Source organism: Rhinopithecus bieti, unplaced genomic scaffold (genome assembly GCF_001698545.2).
Source record: "Rhinopithecus bieti isolate Rb0 unplaced genomic scaffold, ASM169854v2 scaffold_13348, whole genome shotgun sequence".
Classification (NCBI taxonomy): domain Eukaryota; kingdom Metazoa; phylum Chordata; class Mammalia; order Primates; family Cercopithecidae; genus Rhinopithecus; species Rhinopithecus bieti.
This window is the reverse complement of record NW_016808764.1, coordinates 5,600,672-5,618,503: the sequence shown is the minus strand read 5'-3', so window position 1 is coordinate 5,618,503 and position 17,832 is coordinate 5,600,672. Positions and strand designations below refer to the sequence as shown.

General features: G+C 40.7%; 1 protein-coding gene across 1 annotated transcript in view; it reads left to right on the top strand.

Annotated features, from left to right (window-relative positions):
- Positions 1–17,832, top strand: part of USP31 (ubiquitin specific peptidase 31) — a 96,064-nt gene that overhangs the window by 66,386 nt on the left and 11,846 nt on the right. The window contains exons 7-13 of the mRNA XM_017887203.1: positions 5,975–6,155; positions 8,919–9,030; positions 9,565–9,659; positions 11,111–11,188; positions 11,781–11,910; positions 14,202–14,321; positions 16,585–16,810. Coding sequence (XP_017742692.1) covers positions 5,975–6,155; positions 8,919–9,030; positions 9,565–9,659; positions 11,111–11,188; positions 11,781–11,910; positions 14,202–14,321; positions 16,585–16,810 — 942 coding nt within the window. The remainder of the gene's footprint in view (positions 1–5,974; positions 6,156–8,918; positions 9,031–9,564; positions 9,660–11,110; positions 11,189–11,780; positions 11,911–14,201; positions 14,322–16,584; positions 16,811–17,832) is intronic.

Here is a 17,832-nt window from a genome sequence, read left to right as displayed (position 1 = left end):
GCTTTAAATGTGTCCCAGAGATTCTGGTACATTGTGTTTTTGTTCTCATTGGTTTCAAAGAACATCTTTATTTCTGCCTTCATTTCGTTATTTACCCAGTAGTCATTCAGGAGCAGGTTATTCAGTTTCCATGTAGTTGTGCAATTTTGAGTGAGTTTCTTAATCCTGAGTTCTAATTTGATTGCACTGTGGTCTGAGAGACAGTTTGTTGTGATTTCTGTTCTTTTACATTTGCTGAGGAGTGCTTCGAATTATGTGGTCAATTTTAGAATAAGTGCAATGTGGTGCTGAAAAGAATGTATATACTGTTGATTGTGGGTGGAGAGTTCTGTAGATGTCTATTACGTCTGCTTGGTGCAGAGCTGAGTTCAAGTCCTGGATATCCTTGTTAACCTTCTGTCTCGTTGATCTGTCTAATATTGACAGTGGGGTGTTACTGTCTCCCATTATTATTGTGTGGGAGTTTAAGTGTCTTTGTAGGTCTCTAAGGACTTGCTTTATGAATCTGGGTGCTCCTGTATTGGGTGCATATATATTTAGGATAGTTAGCTCTTCGTGTTGAATTGGTCCCTATACCATTGTGTAATGGCCTTCTTTGTCTCTTTTGATCTTTGTTGGTTTAAAGTCTGTTTTATCAGAGACTAGGATTGCAGCCCCTGCTTTTTTTTTGCTTTCCATTTGCTTGGTAGATCTTCCATCCCTTTATTTTGAGCCTATGTGTGTGTCTGCACGTGAAATGGGTCTCCTGAATACAGCACACTGATGGGTCTTGGCTCTTTATCCAATTTGCCAGTCTGTGTCTTTTAAATGGGGCATTTAACCCATTTACATTTAAGGTTAATATTGTTATGTGTGAATTTGATCCTGTCATTATGATGTTAGTTGGTTATTCTGCCCGTTAATTGATGCAGTTTCTTCCTAGCATCGATGGTCTTTATAATTTGGCATGTTTTTGCAGTGGCTGGTACCAGTTGTTTCTTTCCATGTTTAGTGCTTCCTTCAGGACCTCTTATAAGGCAGCCTGGTGGTGACAAGCATTTGCTTGTTTGTAAAGGATTTTATTTCTCCTTTACTTATGAAGCTTAGTTTGGCTGGATATAAATTCTGGGCTGAAAATTCTTTTCTTTAAGAATGCTGAATATTGGCCCTCACTCTCTTCTGGCTTGTAAGGTTTCTGCCGAGAGATCCGCTGTTAGTCTGATGGACTTCCCTTTGTGGGTAACCTGACCTTTCTCTCTGGCTGCCCTTAACATTTTTCCTTCATTTCAACCTTGCTGAATCTGACAATTATGTGTCTTGGGGTTGCTCTTCTTGAGGAATATCTTTGTGGTGTTCTCTGTATTTCCTGAATTTGAGTGTTGGCCTGCCTTGCTAGGTTGGGGAAGTTCTCCTGGATAATATCCTTAAGAGTATTTTCCAGCTTGGTTCCATTCTTCCCATCGCTTTCAGGTACACCAATCAAATGTAGATTTGGTCTTTTCACATAGCCCCATATTTCTTGGAGGCTTTGTTCATTTCTTTTTACTCTTTTCTCTCTAACCTTGTCTTCTTGCTTTACTTCAATCACTGATACCCTTTCTTCTATTTGATCGAATTGGCTGTTGAAGTTTGTGCATGCATCACAAAGTTTTCATGCCATGGTTTTCAGCTCCATCAGGTCATTTAAGCTCTTCTCTACACTGTTTATTCTAGTTAGCCATTTGTCTAACCTTTTTCTCAAGGGTTTTAGCTTCCTTGCGATGCATTCGAACATGCTCCTTTAGCTCAGAGAAGTTTGTTATTACCAACCTTCTGAAGCCTACTTCTGTCAACTCATCAAAGTCATTCTCCATCCAGCTTTGTTCCATTGCTGGTGAGGAGCTGTGATCCTTTGGAGGAGAAGAGGCGCTGTGGTTTTTAGAATTTTCAGTCTTTCTGCTCTGATTTCTCCCCCTCTTTGTGGTTTTGTCTACCTTTGGTGTTTGATGTTGGTGACCTACAGATGGGGTTTTGGTGTAGATGTCCTTTTTGTTGATGTTTGTGCTATTCCTTTCTGTTTGTTAGTTTTCCTTCTAACAGTCAGGTCCCTCAGCTGCAGGTTTGTTGAAGTTTGCTGGAGGTCCACTCCAGACCCTGTTTGCCTGGTATCACCAGCAGAGGCTGCAGAACAGCAGATATTGCAGCCTGATCCTTCCTCTGGAACCTTCGTCCCAGACGGGCACCCACCTGCATGAGGTGTCTGTTGCCTCCTCCTGGGAGGTGTCTCCCAGTTAGGCTACATGGGAGTCAGGGACCCACTTGAGGAGGCTATCTGTCCGTTCTCAGAGCTCAAATGCTGTGGATGGAGAACCACTGCTCTCTTCAGAGCTGTCAGACAAGGACCTTTAAGTCTGCAGAAACTGTCTGCTGCCTTTTGTTCAGCTATGCCCTACCCACAGAAGTGGAGTCTATAGAGGCAGCAGACCTTACTGAGCTGCGGGGAGCTCTGCCCAGTTCGAGCTTCCTGGACGCTTTGTTTACCTACTCAAGCCTCAGCAATGGTGGATGCCCCTCCCCTAGCCAGGCTGCCGCTGCACAGTTCGTTGTCAGACTGCTGCGCTAGCAGCGAGCAAGGCTCCATGGGCGTGGGACCCGAATCTCCTTGTCTGCTGGTTGCTGAGACCTTGGGAAAAGTGCAGTATTTGGGTGGAAGTGTCCTGTTTTTCCAGGTAGGGTCTGTCACAGCTTCCCTTGGCTAGGAAAGGGAAATCCCCCAACCCCTTGAGCTTCCCGGGTGAGGCAACGCCCTGCCCTGCTTCAGCTCACCCTCCGTGGGTTGTACCCACTGTGCAGCTGTCCCAGTGAGATGAACCAGGTACCTCGGTTGGAAATGCAGAAATCACCCATCTTCTGCATCCATCATGCCGGGAGCTGCAGACCAGAGCTGTTCCTGTTCGACCATCTTGGAATGGATCCACTTCATTCCTTTTTAATGGCTGAACATTATTCCATACATACATATGCATGTACCACATTTTCTTTATCCATTAATCCATTGATGGGCTTTTGTTTTTTTCCTACCTTTTGTCTATTGTGAATAGTCCTACTATGAACATTTATGTACAAGTATTTGTTTGAATACCTGTTTTCAGTTCTTTTGGGTATATGGAGTTGATGGATCATATCATAATTCTATGGTTATCTTTTTTGGGAATTACCAAACTGTTTTCCACAGGAGCTGGATTGTTTTACATTTCCACCAGCAATAGATGAGAGTTCTAATTTCTCCACATCTTTGCCAACATTTATTTTTCATCTTTTTGATTTTAGTCATCCTGGTGGATGTGAAGTGTTACTTCATTAAGGTTTTGGCTTGCATTTCTCTAATAGTAAATGATGATGAACATCTTGTCCTGTGCTTGTTGGCCATTTATATATTCTGGAGAAATGTCTATTCAAGACTTTTTCCCATTTTAAATTGCACTTTCTGTTGAGTTTAAGAATTCTTTGTAAGGTTGTATAATACTAGACCCTTATGGGATATATGACTTGCAAGTATTTTATTCCATTCTCTGGGTTTTTTTCTATTTCTTGATAGTGTTTTTTGATGTTCAAAAGTTCTTCATTTTGATGAAGTCTGTTTTTTCTTTTGTTGCTCATAATTTTGTTGTCATATCTAAGAATCCGTCACCACATCCAAGGTCATAAAGATTTACCCTTGTGTTTTCTTCTGAGTTTTGTAGTTTTAGCTCTTACATTTAGGTTGTTGATACATTTTAAGTTAATTTTTATAAATTGTATGAGGTAGGGACCAAACTCCATTCTGGGGCAAGTAAATATTTACTTGTCCCAGCACCATTTGATGAAGAGATTGTACTGTCCTCCTTGAATGATGTTGGTGCTCTTGTTGAAAATCCTTATTTTAATTCCTCTTTTACTTCACCCTTTACTTCCAGAGGCCTCTAGCGCCTCCAGTTTCTGATTCTTTTGGTGATCCTGTATATTGGGTTGGCCGGCTTTCTACAATGCCAGCTTACAATTCAGTTTTCTCTGGTCTACTGATATTTACAATATTTTCTAGATAGTCTATTATTTCACTTACTCTTCTTTGACCCAGGTGCTTGTTTTTCTTTCTTTTCCAGTTGTTGCATTTCCCTGTATGTGTTTTTGTTTGGATTGTTTCCTAATTTTATTGCATTATAGTAAAAAATACCTAAATTATCTTGTCCAGAGAGCCTTTCCTCACTCCCTTTACCTGCAGGCTGGCTGGGGAACTCCTGCTCTTCTGGGCTTCAATTATAGTAACTTCTGTTAACCTCTCACACCAGCATGTAATGTGGAAATGATCTGTTTTCCTTTCTGTCCTTCCCACCACACTGTGAAGTTCTCTGGAGCTGGGACCACATTTTGCTTTATCTTACTATACCAAGCAGTGCAGTATAGTTCTTACTATGCAGGTAGTGTTTGTTCAACTGAAAGTTTCTCAAAATCCTGTTCCCACCCTAGTTGCTTAGGGTTAACACTGAGCTTCTATTTATAAGTGAATTTGGTGAATTCAAAGGTTATTGTATTCTAGCCAGAGACTGCCTTATTGAGTGTGCCTTAGCCTCTGTCCTAAGGCCTTAACAGATGTTTTGTTCAATACATAATGAGGTTACTGCTTTCCCCACATTACCAGCGAGGAAGCTGAGACTTGGAGATGAAGTAACCACTCCCAGCTCGCACAGCTGGCAGTAAACAGGTCCACAATTTGAACACAGAGCTTGATTTCTGTGCAGTTGACAATGTGGCATCCCCTCATCTTCTCAGGAGTCCTCATCAATTCTAGGAGAACAGGTCTTCCCACCCTTACCTCTGCCAAGAACCTGGGAAACGAGTTTATTTATTATCTCAACTTCAGATATCTATTATTTTTATTTTCTCATACCAGAGTTTAAAATGGTTATGAAGTGAGATCTACTCCTGTTCCTTTTGATTTCTTTATGGTGTTTAAGCTTAAAAAGTTTTCTTCCCTCTAATGGCTTGACAAAGAGTCAGCTTTTTTCTCATTTCTAGTTTGTGTGTGTTGTTTTTTTAAACTCTATCTGGAATTTATATTGGTATTATCTGTGTACTTGTCATTTTAAATTGTTACAATGTTGAGGTATCGTAATAGGTTCAGTGAGTCTTAGATTGCTGAGTATTGAGGTTATTGCCAGCATTCTGCTATAAATACTTTTGTGTAGGCCATTTGTATTTTATTCTCTTTCTGGTGGTGTTATTATTTATGGTGGTGGTAGGAGGGGTTTCTTTTATTCTCCAGCTGGGGCGTCATTTCCCTAGGCTGTACTTCCAAAGGATTAAAGGAAGGAACAGGTATTTAGTCAGGCATTTATTGAGGTTGTGCTGGGTGCTGAATTGCTGGGTACTTTGATTGACAGGGCCCTGCTTTGGGGCATTTGGGAGGATCAGTACTGTGCCTGTCAAACATATATTTTTGGTAACTTTAATGTGGATTGATCCAGTCTAGTAGATTGTGTTCCAAGTTGGAAGATTCTCCTGATGGCTCTGAGTCTAGTAGGTGTAGTGTATAATTTACCTTTCATTTCTTATAAGTCTGGCTCTTTAATCAGGGAGAAGAAACTGCTATTGAATATTGAAGAGCATTCCACATATTCTCATCTTTATTTTTTAAAAATTTATTTGATTACTGGTTGCATGACCTCACTAAATTTTCTTGATGAGTCATCTCAGCACACATGCGCTTCTAAAACTATCTAACATTCAATGAAGTGCAGTTTTAGTTTTCAGTTTTTAGGGTAGGTAAGACTAGTTTAAAGGAAATAATAATGGATGCTAAAGAAATTCTCTCACGGCTAGATGAGTAATCTAAGTAGGATGTTTCTTTTTTTGATTGCAGTTTAATTTACGTAATGACAATTTTTTAAAAAATTTTCTCTGTTGGGTAAATTTCTTCATAATGAGTGAATAAAATAATTTTGAAGAGATGAAATGGGTTGTTTTTATTCTATTTCAGGAATTCATTTAAACAACAACCTAAACCACTTGAAATTTGGCTTGGATTATCATAGACTGTCTTCTCCTACACAAACAGCAGCAAAGCAAGGGAAAATGGATTCGTCCACCTCAAGAGCAGGCAGCGACAAGATTGTCCTGTTGGTGTGTAACCGAGCCTGCACTGGGCAACAAGGGAAAAGGTGAGAACCAGATTATTTCCCAGTAAGTAGCTAGACTGTAAAAGTTCAGTATTTTCAAACATTTTAAAAGCATGGGCAAAAGTTCTTACTTTTAGTACTTAATTTTTTATTCTGATATTTAGAAAAAATACATGTACAAGTTGACCTGATTTGGGGTGTTGATTGGGGAGAGTAAAATTAGGAATCTGGATTTCTTTTGTTGTTGTTTGTGTGTGTGTTTTTTTTGGGGTTTTTTTTTTTTTTTTTTTTTTTGATACAGAGTTTCGCTCTGTCACCCAGGCTGGAGCGCAGTTGTATGATCTCGGTTCACTGCAACCTCCGCCTCCTAGGTTCAAGCGATTCTCTTGCCTCAGCCTCCTGAGTAGCTGGGATTATAGGCGCCAGCCATGACACCCAGCAGATTTTTTATATTTTTAGTGGAAACGAGGTTTCACCATGTTGGTCAGGCTGATCTCAAACTCCTGACCTCAGATGATCCACCTGCCTTGGCCTCCCAAAGTGCTAGGATTATGGGCGTGAGCCACTGCATCTGGCCAGGAATCTAGTTTTTAAAGGTACATTTCATATGTGTATTTTCAGTTCAGGCTCCTCTTGGGACTCTAGACCCATTTCCAGGTGCTTTCCTGACAGCTTTTTCATTTTTATTTTTTTAATTCTTAACATGTCTCCTTGGATGGTGCATGTCCCTCAGTCTTATGTCCCAAATTGAACTCATTTTCTTTCCTTTTAAAACTGGCTCTCCAGTATTTCCCATCTTGGGAAATGGCACCCACACATTCATTCAGCTTTGTAAGTCAGAAATTTGGGAGTCAGAAATCTCTCTCAAATTTGTCTAATGCCCTCTGTAAGAGTGTATGGGTGTTTTAGACTATCTTTTAAAGTAACTGTGTCACAGTAGGAATGTAACCTGAGTATTAACAAGACAGATATGTTTCAAGGAGAAATGACTCAGTGTTTCTTAACATTTGTTAGGGTAACCTTTATGTTAGCCTTTGACATTTTTGCTTTGAAATAAGTTCCTTGCATAGTAAATAACATAAATGTAAAATGTGTTGATATGCATATTTATGCTATTCATTGACAGATATTTTAGTGTTTACAGTGTGTTGGGCATGGTTCTAAACACTGGGGATTCAGCAGGGAACAAGACAGGCAGGGTCTGTGTCCTCATGGAGCTTCCATCCTAGCTAGGACAGACCGGCTATAAACAAGCAGATGTCTTTAACTTCAGACAGTCTGTACCACGCTGAAGGCATTAAAACAGACTAGAATGATAGAGTGTGATGGGAGGCTGGCAAGACTACATTAGGAAGGGAGGTCAGGGAAGGCGTCCCTGTAGAGACTGCAGCCAAGCTGAGCCCCAGTGAGCTGTGTGAACATGAGGAGAAAGGATCCCATGCAGAGGGAACAAGTACATGCACACAAGACTAGGAGTAGGTTGGTGTGTGTCAGGCACAGAAGGAATGAAGTAAAGAACCTGTGAAATTCCCTTCATGATGCTAGTCTCTCAAAGAGTGAAGTCATTATTTTAAAAAAATATGGTTGGGTGATTTACATGTGCTTGTAACTCATTTCACATCACAGTAGTTTTTAGGCAGATTGGTTCACTGTTAAGCACCACTACAAGCGAACAGTTTGATAGTTCTTGGAAACTGGTTTCTTGATGATCTTAGCACCTCTACTTCCCTCTGGGCCTGAGTCGGAGTTAATCTGTTAGATCATTTGTTCATTCATTCATTCATCTTCTATTTTGTAGACATTGTCTGTCTGTGCTACTAAGATAAATACATCACAGTGCTTGCTATCAAATAACTCACAGCCTATTGGTGGAGGCAGAACAATAAGCAGGCATTGTTTATAGCACAGTATACACAGGAAACAAGCCAACAGGGTGCCTCCTGGAAAAGAATACCTCCACTGGGTCTTCACACGAGTGAGCAGGCGACAGCCTAGACTCAGAAGGATGGGGAGGGTATTCCAAGCAGAGGTAGTTCCCTGACAAAAAGACATGCATGTGTGAGAGTAGGACACATTCAGGGAATTCGGGTTTGAATGACTGGGCATGGATGAGAGTTGAGGGTAGGCTAGTGGTCCTCAACATTGGGTGCATATTGGAACCACCCAGGGAGTCCCTAAAAACATCTCAGTGTTCAGATCACATTCCGAACTGATTTCCTCAGAATCTCTGGGGGCTGGACTTGGGCATCATTATTTTCTAAAGCTCCTCTGGTGATTTTGGTCTTCGGTCTATGCAGCTGAGGCCAAGAACCACAGTACTGCTTGGACTCTGTGGGACATAGACAGCTCTGGAACTGACTTTCACTGTCACTTGCTTGCCAGTGCCTCCCTTGTTGTCAGAGACTCAAGAATGTGGCTGCCTGTCTGTGAGACCTTCCAGCCCTATCTAGTCCTCTGGCACCCAACCCCTTATGGGTTTGACGTGTGCTGTTTGCCAGGCTCATGTCCACTCCCATCCCCTCTGCTCCCCATCTTCACTGATCCTGCCCCATTGCCACCTGCTGTCCTAGTACCATACACCCCTAGAAGCCATTTTGGTGTATTGGCTATTAAATTTAATTTAGAAATCTACGCTGTTCATCTCCTTATGAAGAGTTACCATTAAATTTCCTGTTTGTTTTATTTTGAGAACTGTCCTAAAGCCAATTATATTGTGATTCCATTTTAAGAGATCAAGAACAAAAGATAACAGTGTTAAAGGAATTACTGTACTTTTAAGGTGATTACATTGTTGATGTATGTTAGATTTGGACTGCCTTTTGTGCTGCACTTAGAGAAGACAATAGCTTGGGACCTTCTGCAGAAGGAAATCTTGGAGAAGATGAAGTATTTCTTGAGGCCCACGGTTTGCATTCAGGTTTGTAAGCATTTTGATATTCCAGCATAGCATGGGTGTATACTCGGTGAAGAAACAAGCATTACAATGAAATTTGAGTTTCTTGTGTTTGGATTTCCAGGACTGAGAATTTATCCCTTATTTTATGAAAGAGCTAGCCACTGTAAGGTTTTCCTTGAACTGCCGCGTATTCCTTTATAATATTTATCTAAAAACGTTGATACATGATCAGCTTGGAAGGGTTTAGTAGAATGTCTATCTGTATATTTTAAAATTATTACTATGTTAAGGTATCCATGGAAGACCATTAAGCTGATGTTTAGTAAAAGCGATGTGTTACTTGTCGTGCGTGACTTATTTGATATGTAAATCGCATTTGGGTAAATCATATTTAAAGTGTATTAGAGTGGCTCAACAACCTTATAGAATCTTATAGAGAAGCATTTTGCAGAATAAACAGTTTACTGAAACTCTAATCTGTTTTGGAAATGCCACTGTGAAACAGATGCCCTTGAAGAAAAATTTGGCTTAATTCTCATCTAACATCTGATGCAGGTGTGTCCATTCAGCTTGCGTGTGGTCAGTGTTGTTGGAATAACATACTTGCTGCCCCAGGAGGAGCAACCCTTGTGCCACCCGACAGTAGAAAGGTAAAAAAAAAAAATTTTTAAATTACCTTTTAGAATCTCACACATGTTCATGTGTGATTTCAAGTGATGTCTGATATAATTTCCACATAAGTGTGGAAGGTTCTTTAGGCTCATTTCAAAATTAAGTACTTATTTTACTTTTGATTCGTGCTTGGGTATATGTTTAATGATCTTTCTTGAAATAAGAAAAGCCCTGGAGGACTTGCGTTAGGAAAGCAAATTAACGTATGTCCTAGGACTGCAGATAAATGACACTTTCATATTCACCAGGAATGAAGTTTTGTAAAGTAACGTTCTAATCAGGCTACATTCTTCCTTAAAACCCTTATATGGCAACTTGTGGCATAAAAGATAAACCCCGTGTTCCACAATGTAAGAAGTTCTTCACAGTTTGAATTCTGCTTACTTCACTTTTGTCAGGCCTTGCTCTTCCTCTCTCCACTATCCCAAACTTTCAGCAGCATTAAAGTACTGATGATTGTTTGAACAGGCGATACTATTTTATACGCCTGCTTTGCATGTGTGGTTTCTTCTCTCTGTAATCCCTTTCCTTTGAGCCCTTTTTTATACTCTTCCTCCTCTCACCCCCCACAACCTGCCCCGCAGAATTAGTCACTCTACTCTGCTACCTCTGTGCTGGCTAAATCTGTTATATTTATAATACTCTATTGTATTAATAAAATAATATACATCTATACACACTGTGTGTCTATGAATATATAATATACATATGAAAACTCACATTTTTTATAATAAAAATTATTATAATAAAATGATTTTTTCAACAAATATTGTAGTGCCTGTATTTCAGGATTCTAAAAAAGCATACAACATAGTCCTGCTTGAAAGCTCACTGTTTGGGTTTAGAGATGAGAGTTAATAGATTAGACAACAATCCAAAATATTGCACAACATAAACAAGATGAGATGGGTAATATTAACTGAGTTCTGGGTTTCCCAGGAGATGGCAAGGAGCCAGTGAACTTGGGAGGGGGGTAGATTTGGAGGAAGGAGGAAGAAGGGTGCAGTCTAGAGCAGGCGTGGCATGTTGGTGGAGATGTGGAAAGGTGCAAGGGGTGACTTTGTTCCCAGGGGACTACCATCCAGTGTCTATTTGGGTGGGTGAAAAATTGGGCAAGAAGTTGGGAAGGTCATAATGACTATCTGAGTGTGATCATCAGCAGCCTTATAAATGACACTAAATTTCTTCCACCTCTTTATTATTAATACTATATTGGGCTTTTAATTTAAGCGTTTTCAGTTTAGTTGTCATGTAGTTACTAAATCAGTGGTTATAGTGGTCTTGCCAAAAACTTTTTTCTGATGGGGAACTATGATGAAGATTTTCATTAATCACATTATGATTTCAGGTAGAACATAATCATATTAAGTAAAATCATTTGTTTAGAAAATAATATGTGGCTTCCCTCTTCACTTCCCCGGTTCTACAGGGCATTAAAATCTTGTGGACCAGGTGGCACTGCTCATGTGAAATTAGTAGTCGAGTGGGACAAGGAGACAAGAGATTTGTGAGTATTTTTAAAGTTAGTGTTTATAGAAACATTGTTTTAATTATCATTTTTATAGCACACTTTTGATATGTTAAGTGAGCCAAAACCTAAATCTCTCTTCTCTTTAGCTAAGTATCCAGATGTGTTGTTAACCCTTTATTTAAGCAGTTTATTATTTCTTTCCTGTACATTCTCTCTTCTCAATCCCAGAACCTTAGAACATTTGTTCACTGCTGAAAGAGAAACTGTATACTCATTACTATATAGGTTCAGTTTACTTTGATTTTTTATTACAGGCCCATTAATTCTAGGAAGCGATGTTAGATGCATGTTCTTAGATGTAAAGGACAGGAATATGTGATTTAACCAGTACAGTTCATGGCCAGACCCAGAAAAATCAAGTTAGTTCTGGAAATAACTTTGTATACAGAGAACTTTTCAAGAACATTTTGGAATATAGAAAAATTCGGTCACTACTTTTGTTTTCTTACACATTGATTTTTTTTTCCCTTTGGTTATGAGTTTGTAGTCACTTCACAAAGCCATAATTGTATTTTTCCTTCTGTTTTGCAATACATTATCTGATAGATGCTTCTCCCCCTAATTGCAGCTTGTTTGTAAATACTGAAGATGAGTATATCCCTGATGCAGAAAGTGTTCGTCTGCAAAGGGAGCGTCATCATCAGCCTCAAACCTGTACTTTGTCCCAGTGTTTCCAACTCTACACCAAAGAGGAGCGGGTAAGAGGCTGGGCAGCATTTCTTGGTTGCTCAGGGCGGTGGGGAGTGGGGCATGGCAAGATGACAGTGGAGAAACAAATCATGCCCCAGAAGTCGCTGCAGGATTTTGCATATATGTAAGTCTGCACATGTAATGAGCATCTTAGTGCTGTTGCTTTTAGGACTTTAACAAAAAGTCGTACGTTTCTAGAAAACCTTGATTAATTGAAATACTCTGGAAATGAACCTTCATAGTTAGTTCTTTTTCATGGTTAATGATCAAGTTTTGATGATTTTCTTTCTCAATTTAGAAGTTTTAAGATCTTTTCCTTAGCAACTTAAACAGTGATTCTTGACTTTTTGATACTAAGAACATAGGTGCCAGGACCTATTTAAATTTAAATTAATTAAAATTAAGTGAAGTAAATAATAAATAATTCAGTTCCTTCATTGCATTAGTCATGTTTCAAGTGCTCAGCAGACACATGGTGGTTAGTAGCTCCCATATTGAACCGTGTCGATATAGACCAGAAAGTAGACAGCAAGGCTTTGCAGGTAGTAGGGACCCAGTAAGTATTTAAATGAATGGATGGACAGAGAGATGGATAAATAAGCCTCTGTGGGTGGGGCCCAGGCCTGTGTGATTTTTATGCACCTTATAAACATTGATCAGAGTACTTGGAGTTCATCTAACCTTGCATTGATATTTAGGATCATAATTGTGACTACTAGTTGTAACTCTTCACTCTTAAATAGAGGGAGTCATGCAATTTCAGGATTGAAGGGAACTTTAAAACTCCTTTATTCTAGTGATTGGGTTCTTCTTCTACTTAATTTCAAATAGGTGATTGCTTAGCCTGAGTTTAAATATCTTTTGTTATGAGGTGTTTGCCTCCTTGAGACAGATAAACTGTGTATTCTCTGGATAGCTCTGATGGTAACTGAAATGAACCTGAAATATGTCTGCTGGTTACTACAGCTAATAATTGTTCTGTCTCTTAAATTCGTTATGACTCAGAAGTCCTAATTTTATTTTTGTCTGTTATTTGAATATTTGAAAATAGCTTTTGTATTTCCACTGAGTCTTCTCTCCCCCACACTGTTTTAGCTAGTTCCTTTAATAGTAGTTTTCATAAGACATGTTTGTTTTTTTTCCCTTTTTTTTTTTTTTTTTTTTTTTGTTTCTCCCAGTTTTGCACTCAATTATGAAATAGTTGGCTTTGGAATTGGTTGACTATAGGTTCTCTATGGCACCTTGCCCTGTTTAGCTTTTTTTTTTTTTTTAATGACTTTGGAGATGTTTGATAATGGCACAAAGATAATGGATGAGCAGATCGACTAGATGGCATCACTGGTATTCCAGGAAACATCTCGCTGATCTAGAATGCTAGCAAGATACCTTTTAACGGGCTTATTCATTCAGTAGGTGTTTGCTGAGTACATACCATGTTAGGTATCATACTGGTACTAGAGAAGTAGCAGGGGCCAACATAAACAACGTTTGTGCCTTCATGCTGTTTATAGTGTACTGGAACAAGTAAATAAAGGAAGCCAAGGTCCTGGAATAGGAAGCAAAGGCCCTTGGGCAAGACTGTCAAACAGAAATGAAGCCAGTATGGCTGGAGGACAGGAGGTGAGGGACAGAATTGACACAGTATGTGTTCCATGAGAGCAGGTACTCCATCTGTCTTGATGACTAAATAATTCCAGTATCCAGAGCAGTACATGGCACATAGAAAGGGACATCTGGCCGGGCGCAGTGGCTCACGCTTGTAATCCCAGCACTTTGGGAGGCTGAGGTGGATGGATCGCCTGAGCCCAGGAGTTCAATAGCACCTGGGCAACGTGGCAAAACCCGATCTCTACCAAAAATACAAAAATTAGCTGGACGTGGTGGTGCGTGCCTGTGGTCTCAGCTACTCAAGAGGCTGAGGTGGAAGAATCACTTGAGCCTGAGGGATGGAGGTTACAGTGAGCCAAGATCACGCCAGTGTACTCCAACCTGGGTGATAGAGTGAGACTCTGTTTCAAAAACAGAAAGAAAGTAAGTAAGTAACATATTTAACATTTATACAGTATTTACTGATTTAGTCGTTCCTCTTTGAGGGATAATCTATTCAACAAACCAGAATCTGTTTAGAGTTTGGGTGCCAGCTCTAGCCACTTTTGATTATGTTATTCCATTGATGCCCAGCATCTGCAGTTTCCAGAGAGATTTTGAGTTGTCCCATGCCCTGGCTAAGGCCTTAGTCCAGCCGTAACACAGTCTTGCATTAAGTGTTGCTTAACGGGAGTCATGCTTCTGTTTTCAGCTTGCCCCTGATGATGCCTGGCGTTGCCCACACTGTAAGCAGCTGCAGCAGGGAAGCATTACATTAAGCCTCTGGACTCTGCCTGATGTGCTTATTATACATCTGAAGAGATTTCGACAGGTACGGAAATCGTCTGTCCTCAGGAACAAACAAGTTGTGACAAATTTCTTATGCCTCCTGCTGATGGGCTCTATGAGGGCTCTTTGGTATACCTGTTTGATCCAGTGAGTCCTGTCTGTGTATGTTATAGACACACTTTTTTTGCCCCTGTATTTAGGGTAATGTTTTGTTCTTTCCCAAGGCAAAATTTGATTTTAGTTCATATTGCAGATATTTTACTTTGTTCTTGACTTGTAAATGTTGTGCTTAAATTTTGTTAAGTGTACTCTGGGATTTAAAAAGAACTAAGTAGAGATCCTTTCTGGGGGAGGTAGAATTCTATTTCTACCTAATATAATAATGGGTGTTCTGCTCCTGAGGAGCTGTTGTATGGCTGGGGAGATGAGTCATAAATAAATACAAAGAAAATCTGCTTTGAATTGTATTGCTTTGTGAGTCAGTTTTTCCAAAAAGGCTGTCTATTCCCTGAGGTTAGGATTGTCTAGACAGTCTCAGTATAAGAGGTAAATGGGAAGTGAACATTAACGGACTCCACGAGGCCTGGCTCTAAGTTTGTATCTGAAAGATGAGCAAGCTTTTACTAGGTGAGGTGGAAGCAGGGATCTCCCACACGGGGGCAGAGGGAGCAGTGTGTGCAAAGCCCAGCAGTAGAGAAAGCACAGCCTGCAGCAGGCCAGGTGGGCAGGCACTCTAGAGGGGTGGGCAGTGGTGGGAGTTTATGGAAGACGTGGGTGGATGCTGGCTGTCCAAGGAACCCTTTGTGGGCGGAGTAGGATTCTGATGAAGGGTTATAAGCAGAGAAGCAACCTTACCAAATCTGTATTTTGAAAATATTATTCTGGCTATTTTGTAGATAACAGATTAGAGGCTACAAGAATGAAGATGGGGAGACCTGAAGGAGGCCCTTGCCGTCATCCAGGGTGGGCTGCTAGTAGCTGGGATAGGTTGTGGCAGATGGAGAGATGTTCAGGACTGTCTGAGGAGGTGGAGGTATCGGGCGACACACACATGGTCCCCAGGTCTGGGGCTTTCACACAGAGGTTCGAGGTTCAGCTCCTATGGGAGTGAAGAGTGGGCATTTGGCACCCAGTATGTATTCTGTTGGGATTTGCAGGTGGAAAACTGACTGAGGGTTTGGATCCCAGCCTGCTGTGTCTCCTTCCCCAGACATAGATAGAGTAATTTCCTGGGCTTTCTGTTTTCTTTTGAAGGCATGTCACCACCCTTCCAGCAACCCAGGCGTAAACCTGCAGTGTCCTCTTTGACTCTTCTTTCTTGTCCCTCTCATCTAGGCATGGCCATGCCTCTTCATTGACTCCTGTGTGTCCCCTCCCCATTCTTGCTGTCACTGTGCTGATTCAGACATTTTGTTGCTTTTCAGCTGGTCACTGTTGCAATGACTTTTAAGTGATTTCTTCACCTCCACTACTCCTATTTCTAACATGTTCTGTGCACTGCTTATACAGTTCTTCACCCACAACTCTGGTGACATCACCTTTTCCATAAAAGCCTGAGAGGATACGATCCAGATTCTTCAGGCTGGCCTTCCTGACCACCCAGGACCCGTCATCCCTTCCTGTCATGAACATTTTTCTTCCCTTCACAGACCCTTACGTAGCTCCTTAGGGTGGGCATATCTATTATTGATTAATTTTTTAAAGTTCCCATAGACACAGGAAACACGCAGTGAATATCTATTCAACGCATGGATGGATTTCAAAGCATTTCCTTATAGGTTTAATGGAAAATACAGATTACCAAAGATTGCCACTGAGTGAATATGTTAAGCTGAGTCAGTGTTGCCTTGTGATGTGCCTGTTGGAGGAGGTGGAGGGGAATAGGTGCTGCTTATCGAGAGGCTCTTCTACGCCAGGCACTGTGGTTTGCCCTTCACGGAGCCATCACATCATTAGTTTTCTTACCTCTTTGACAGAGGTATCAGGAAGAGCCACCTGATATTGTCATTTTTTTCTAAGTCAAACGCTTTAAAGCCCTTTAACAGATAAGGAAAGGAAGACTCATAGAAGAAGACTCATTTACCCCCCCATATGGATCCTCACTGGTTCCACCTTAGCTGATACTAAAACCTGTTCCTCTAGACAGCTAAAACTATCATCTGTTTCCCTGTTTTGTATGTCTTGGGAAACGTCAGATAGGTAACTCACACTGCTTTATCTGATAGGATCCACATTGCTCCCCTAAAGTGATCTGCCATCTGCTTGCATTAAAATATCACCAGAACTTGTTTTTCTTCTTACAACAGGAAGGAGACAGGCGCATGAAACTTCAGAACATGGTCAAGTTCCCTTTGACTGGCCTGGACATGACACCTCATGTGGTTAAGAGGAGCCAGAGCAGCTGGAGTTTGCCATCCCATTGGTCCCCGTGGAGACGGCCCTATGGACTCGGGAGGGACCCTGAGGACTACATCTATGACCTGTATGCTGTGTGCAATCACCATGGCACCATGCAAGGGGGGCACTACACAGGTCTGCAGTGTGAGAGGCCGCGTGTCTGTGCTGGCGAGTCCTTCAGACGGGTTTGCTTGTGACGGGGTGACTTGACTTGAGAGCCTCATTTCCCCTCCGGTAGGCAGTGTGCCAACTGTGAGGGCAGTTTCCATCCTCCGGCTCTCTGCCCAAGAGCAAATAAATGAACATTCTTCCTCCTCTTCCTGAGTGGGGTCATTCAGTAGGTAGCTGACTGACTGGGGAGTGGTATGTGCAGATAGCAGTCTGGTGAACTGAGGATTTGCTCTTTGTTTACCTAACCTGCACTCCCCATTTAAGGTTTTGCCAGATAAGAGTTCCTTGAGGTTCTAGCTTCTCTCTTATTTTAAATTATTGTGAACTACTTTTTTTTTTTTTTTTAATTAAAGATGAGCTGTTGCTGTGTTGCCCAAGCTGGAGTACAGTAGCTATTCGCAGATGTGATTATCATACGCTACAGCCTTGAACTTCAGGGCTCAAGCAATTCTCCTGCCTCATTCTCCAGAGTAGCTGGGATACAAGTGTGTGACACTTTTATAGTGTCTTTAAAGTGACTTAGAAGGGTTTTTCTTTTTAAGGTTAAATTGACCTTGTCATTTATAAAAGCAACTATGTTCATCATGAAATTTAGAGGCTAGAGGTGGAAAGAATACCATCATCCATGGGCTTATCACTGAGATAACCACTGTTTTTTTTTTTAATTGAGATAAAATATACATAACAAAATGTACCATTTTAAACATTTTTAAGTGTACAGTTCAGTGACATTAAGTACACTCACATTGTTGTGTAACCATTATCACTATCCATCTCTACAAGTTTTTTAATCTTCCCAAACTTAAACTCTGTACCTAATAAACACTAATTCCCGTTTTCTCTCCCCTCAGCCGTGACAAGCACTATACTTTCTGTGTCTATGAATTTGACTACTCTTGGTACCTCCTTTTAAATGGAATCATTCAATATTTGTTCTTTTGTGACTGGCTTATTTCATGTAGCGTAATGTCTGTAAGGTTCATCCA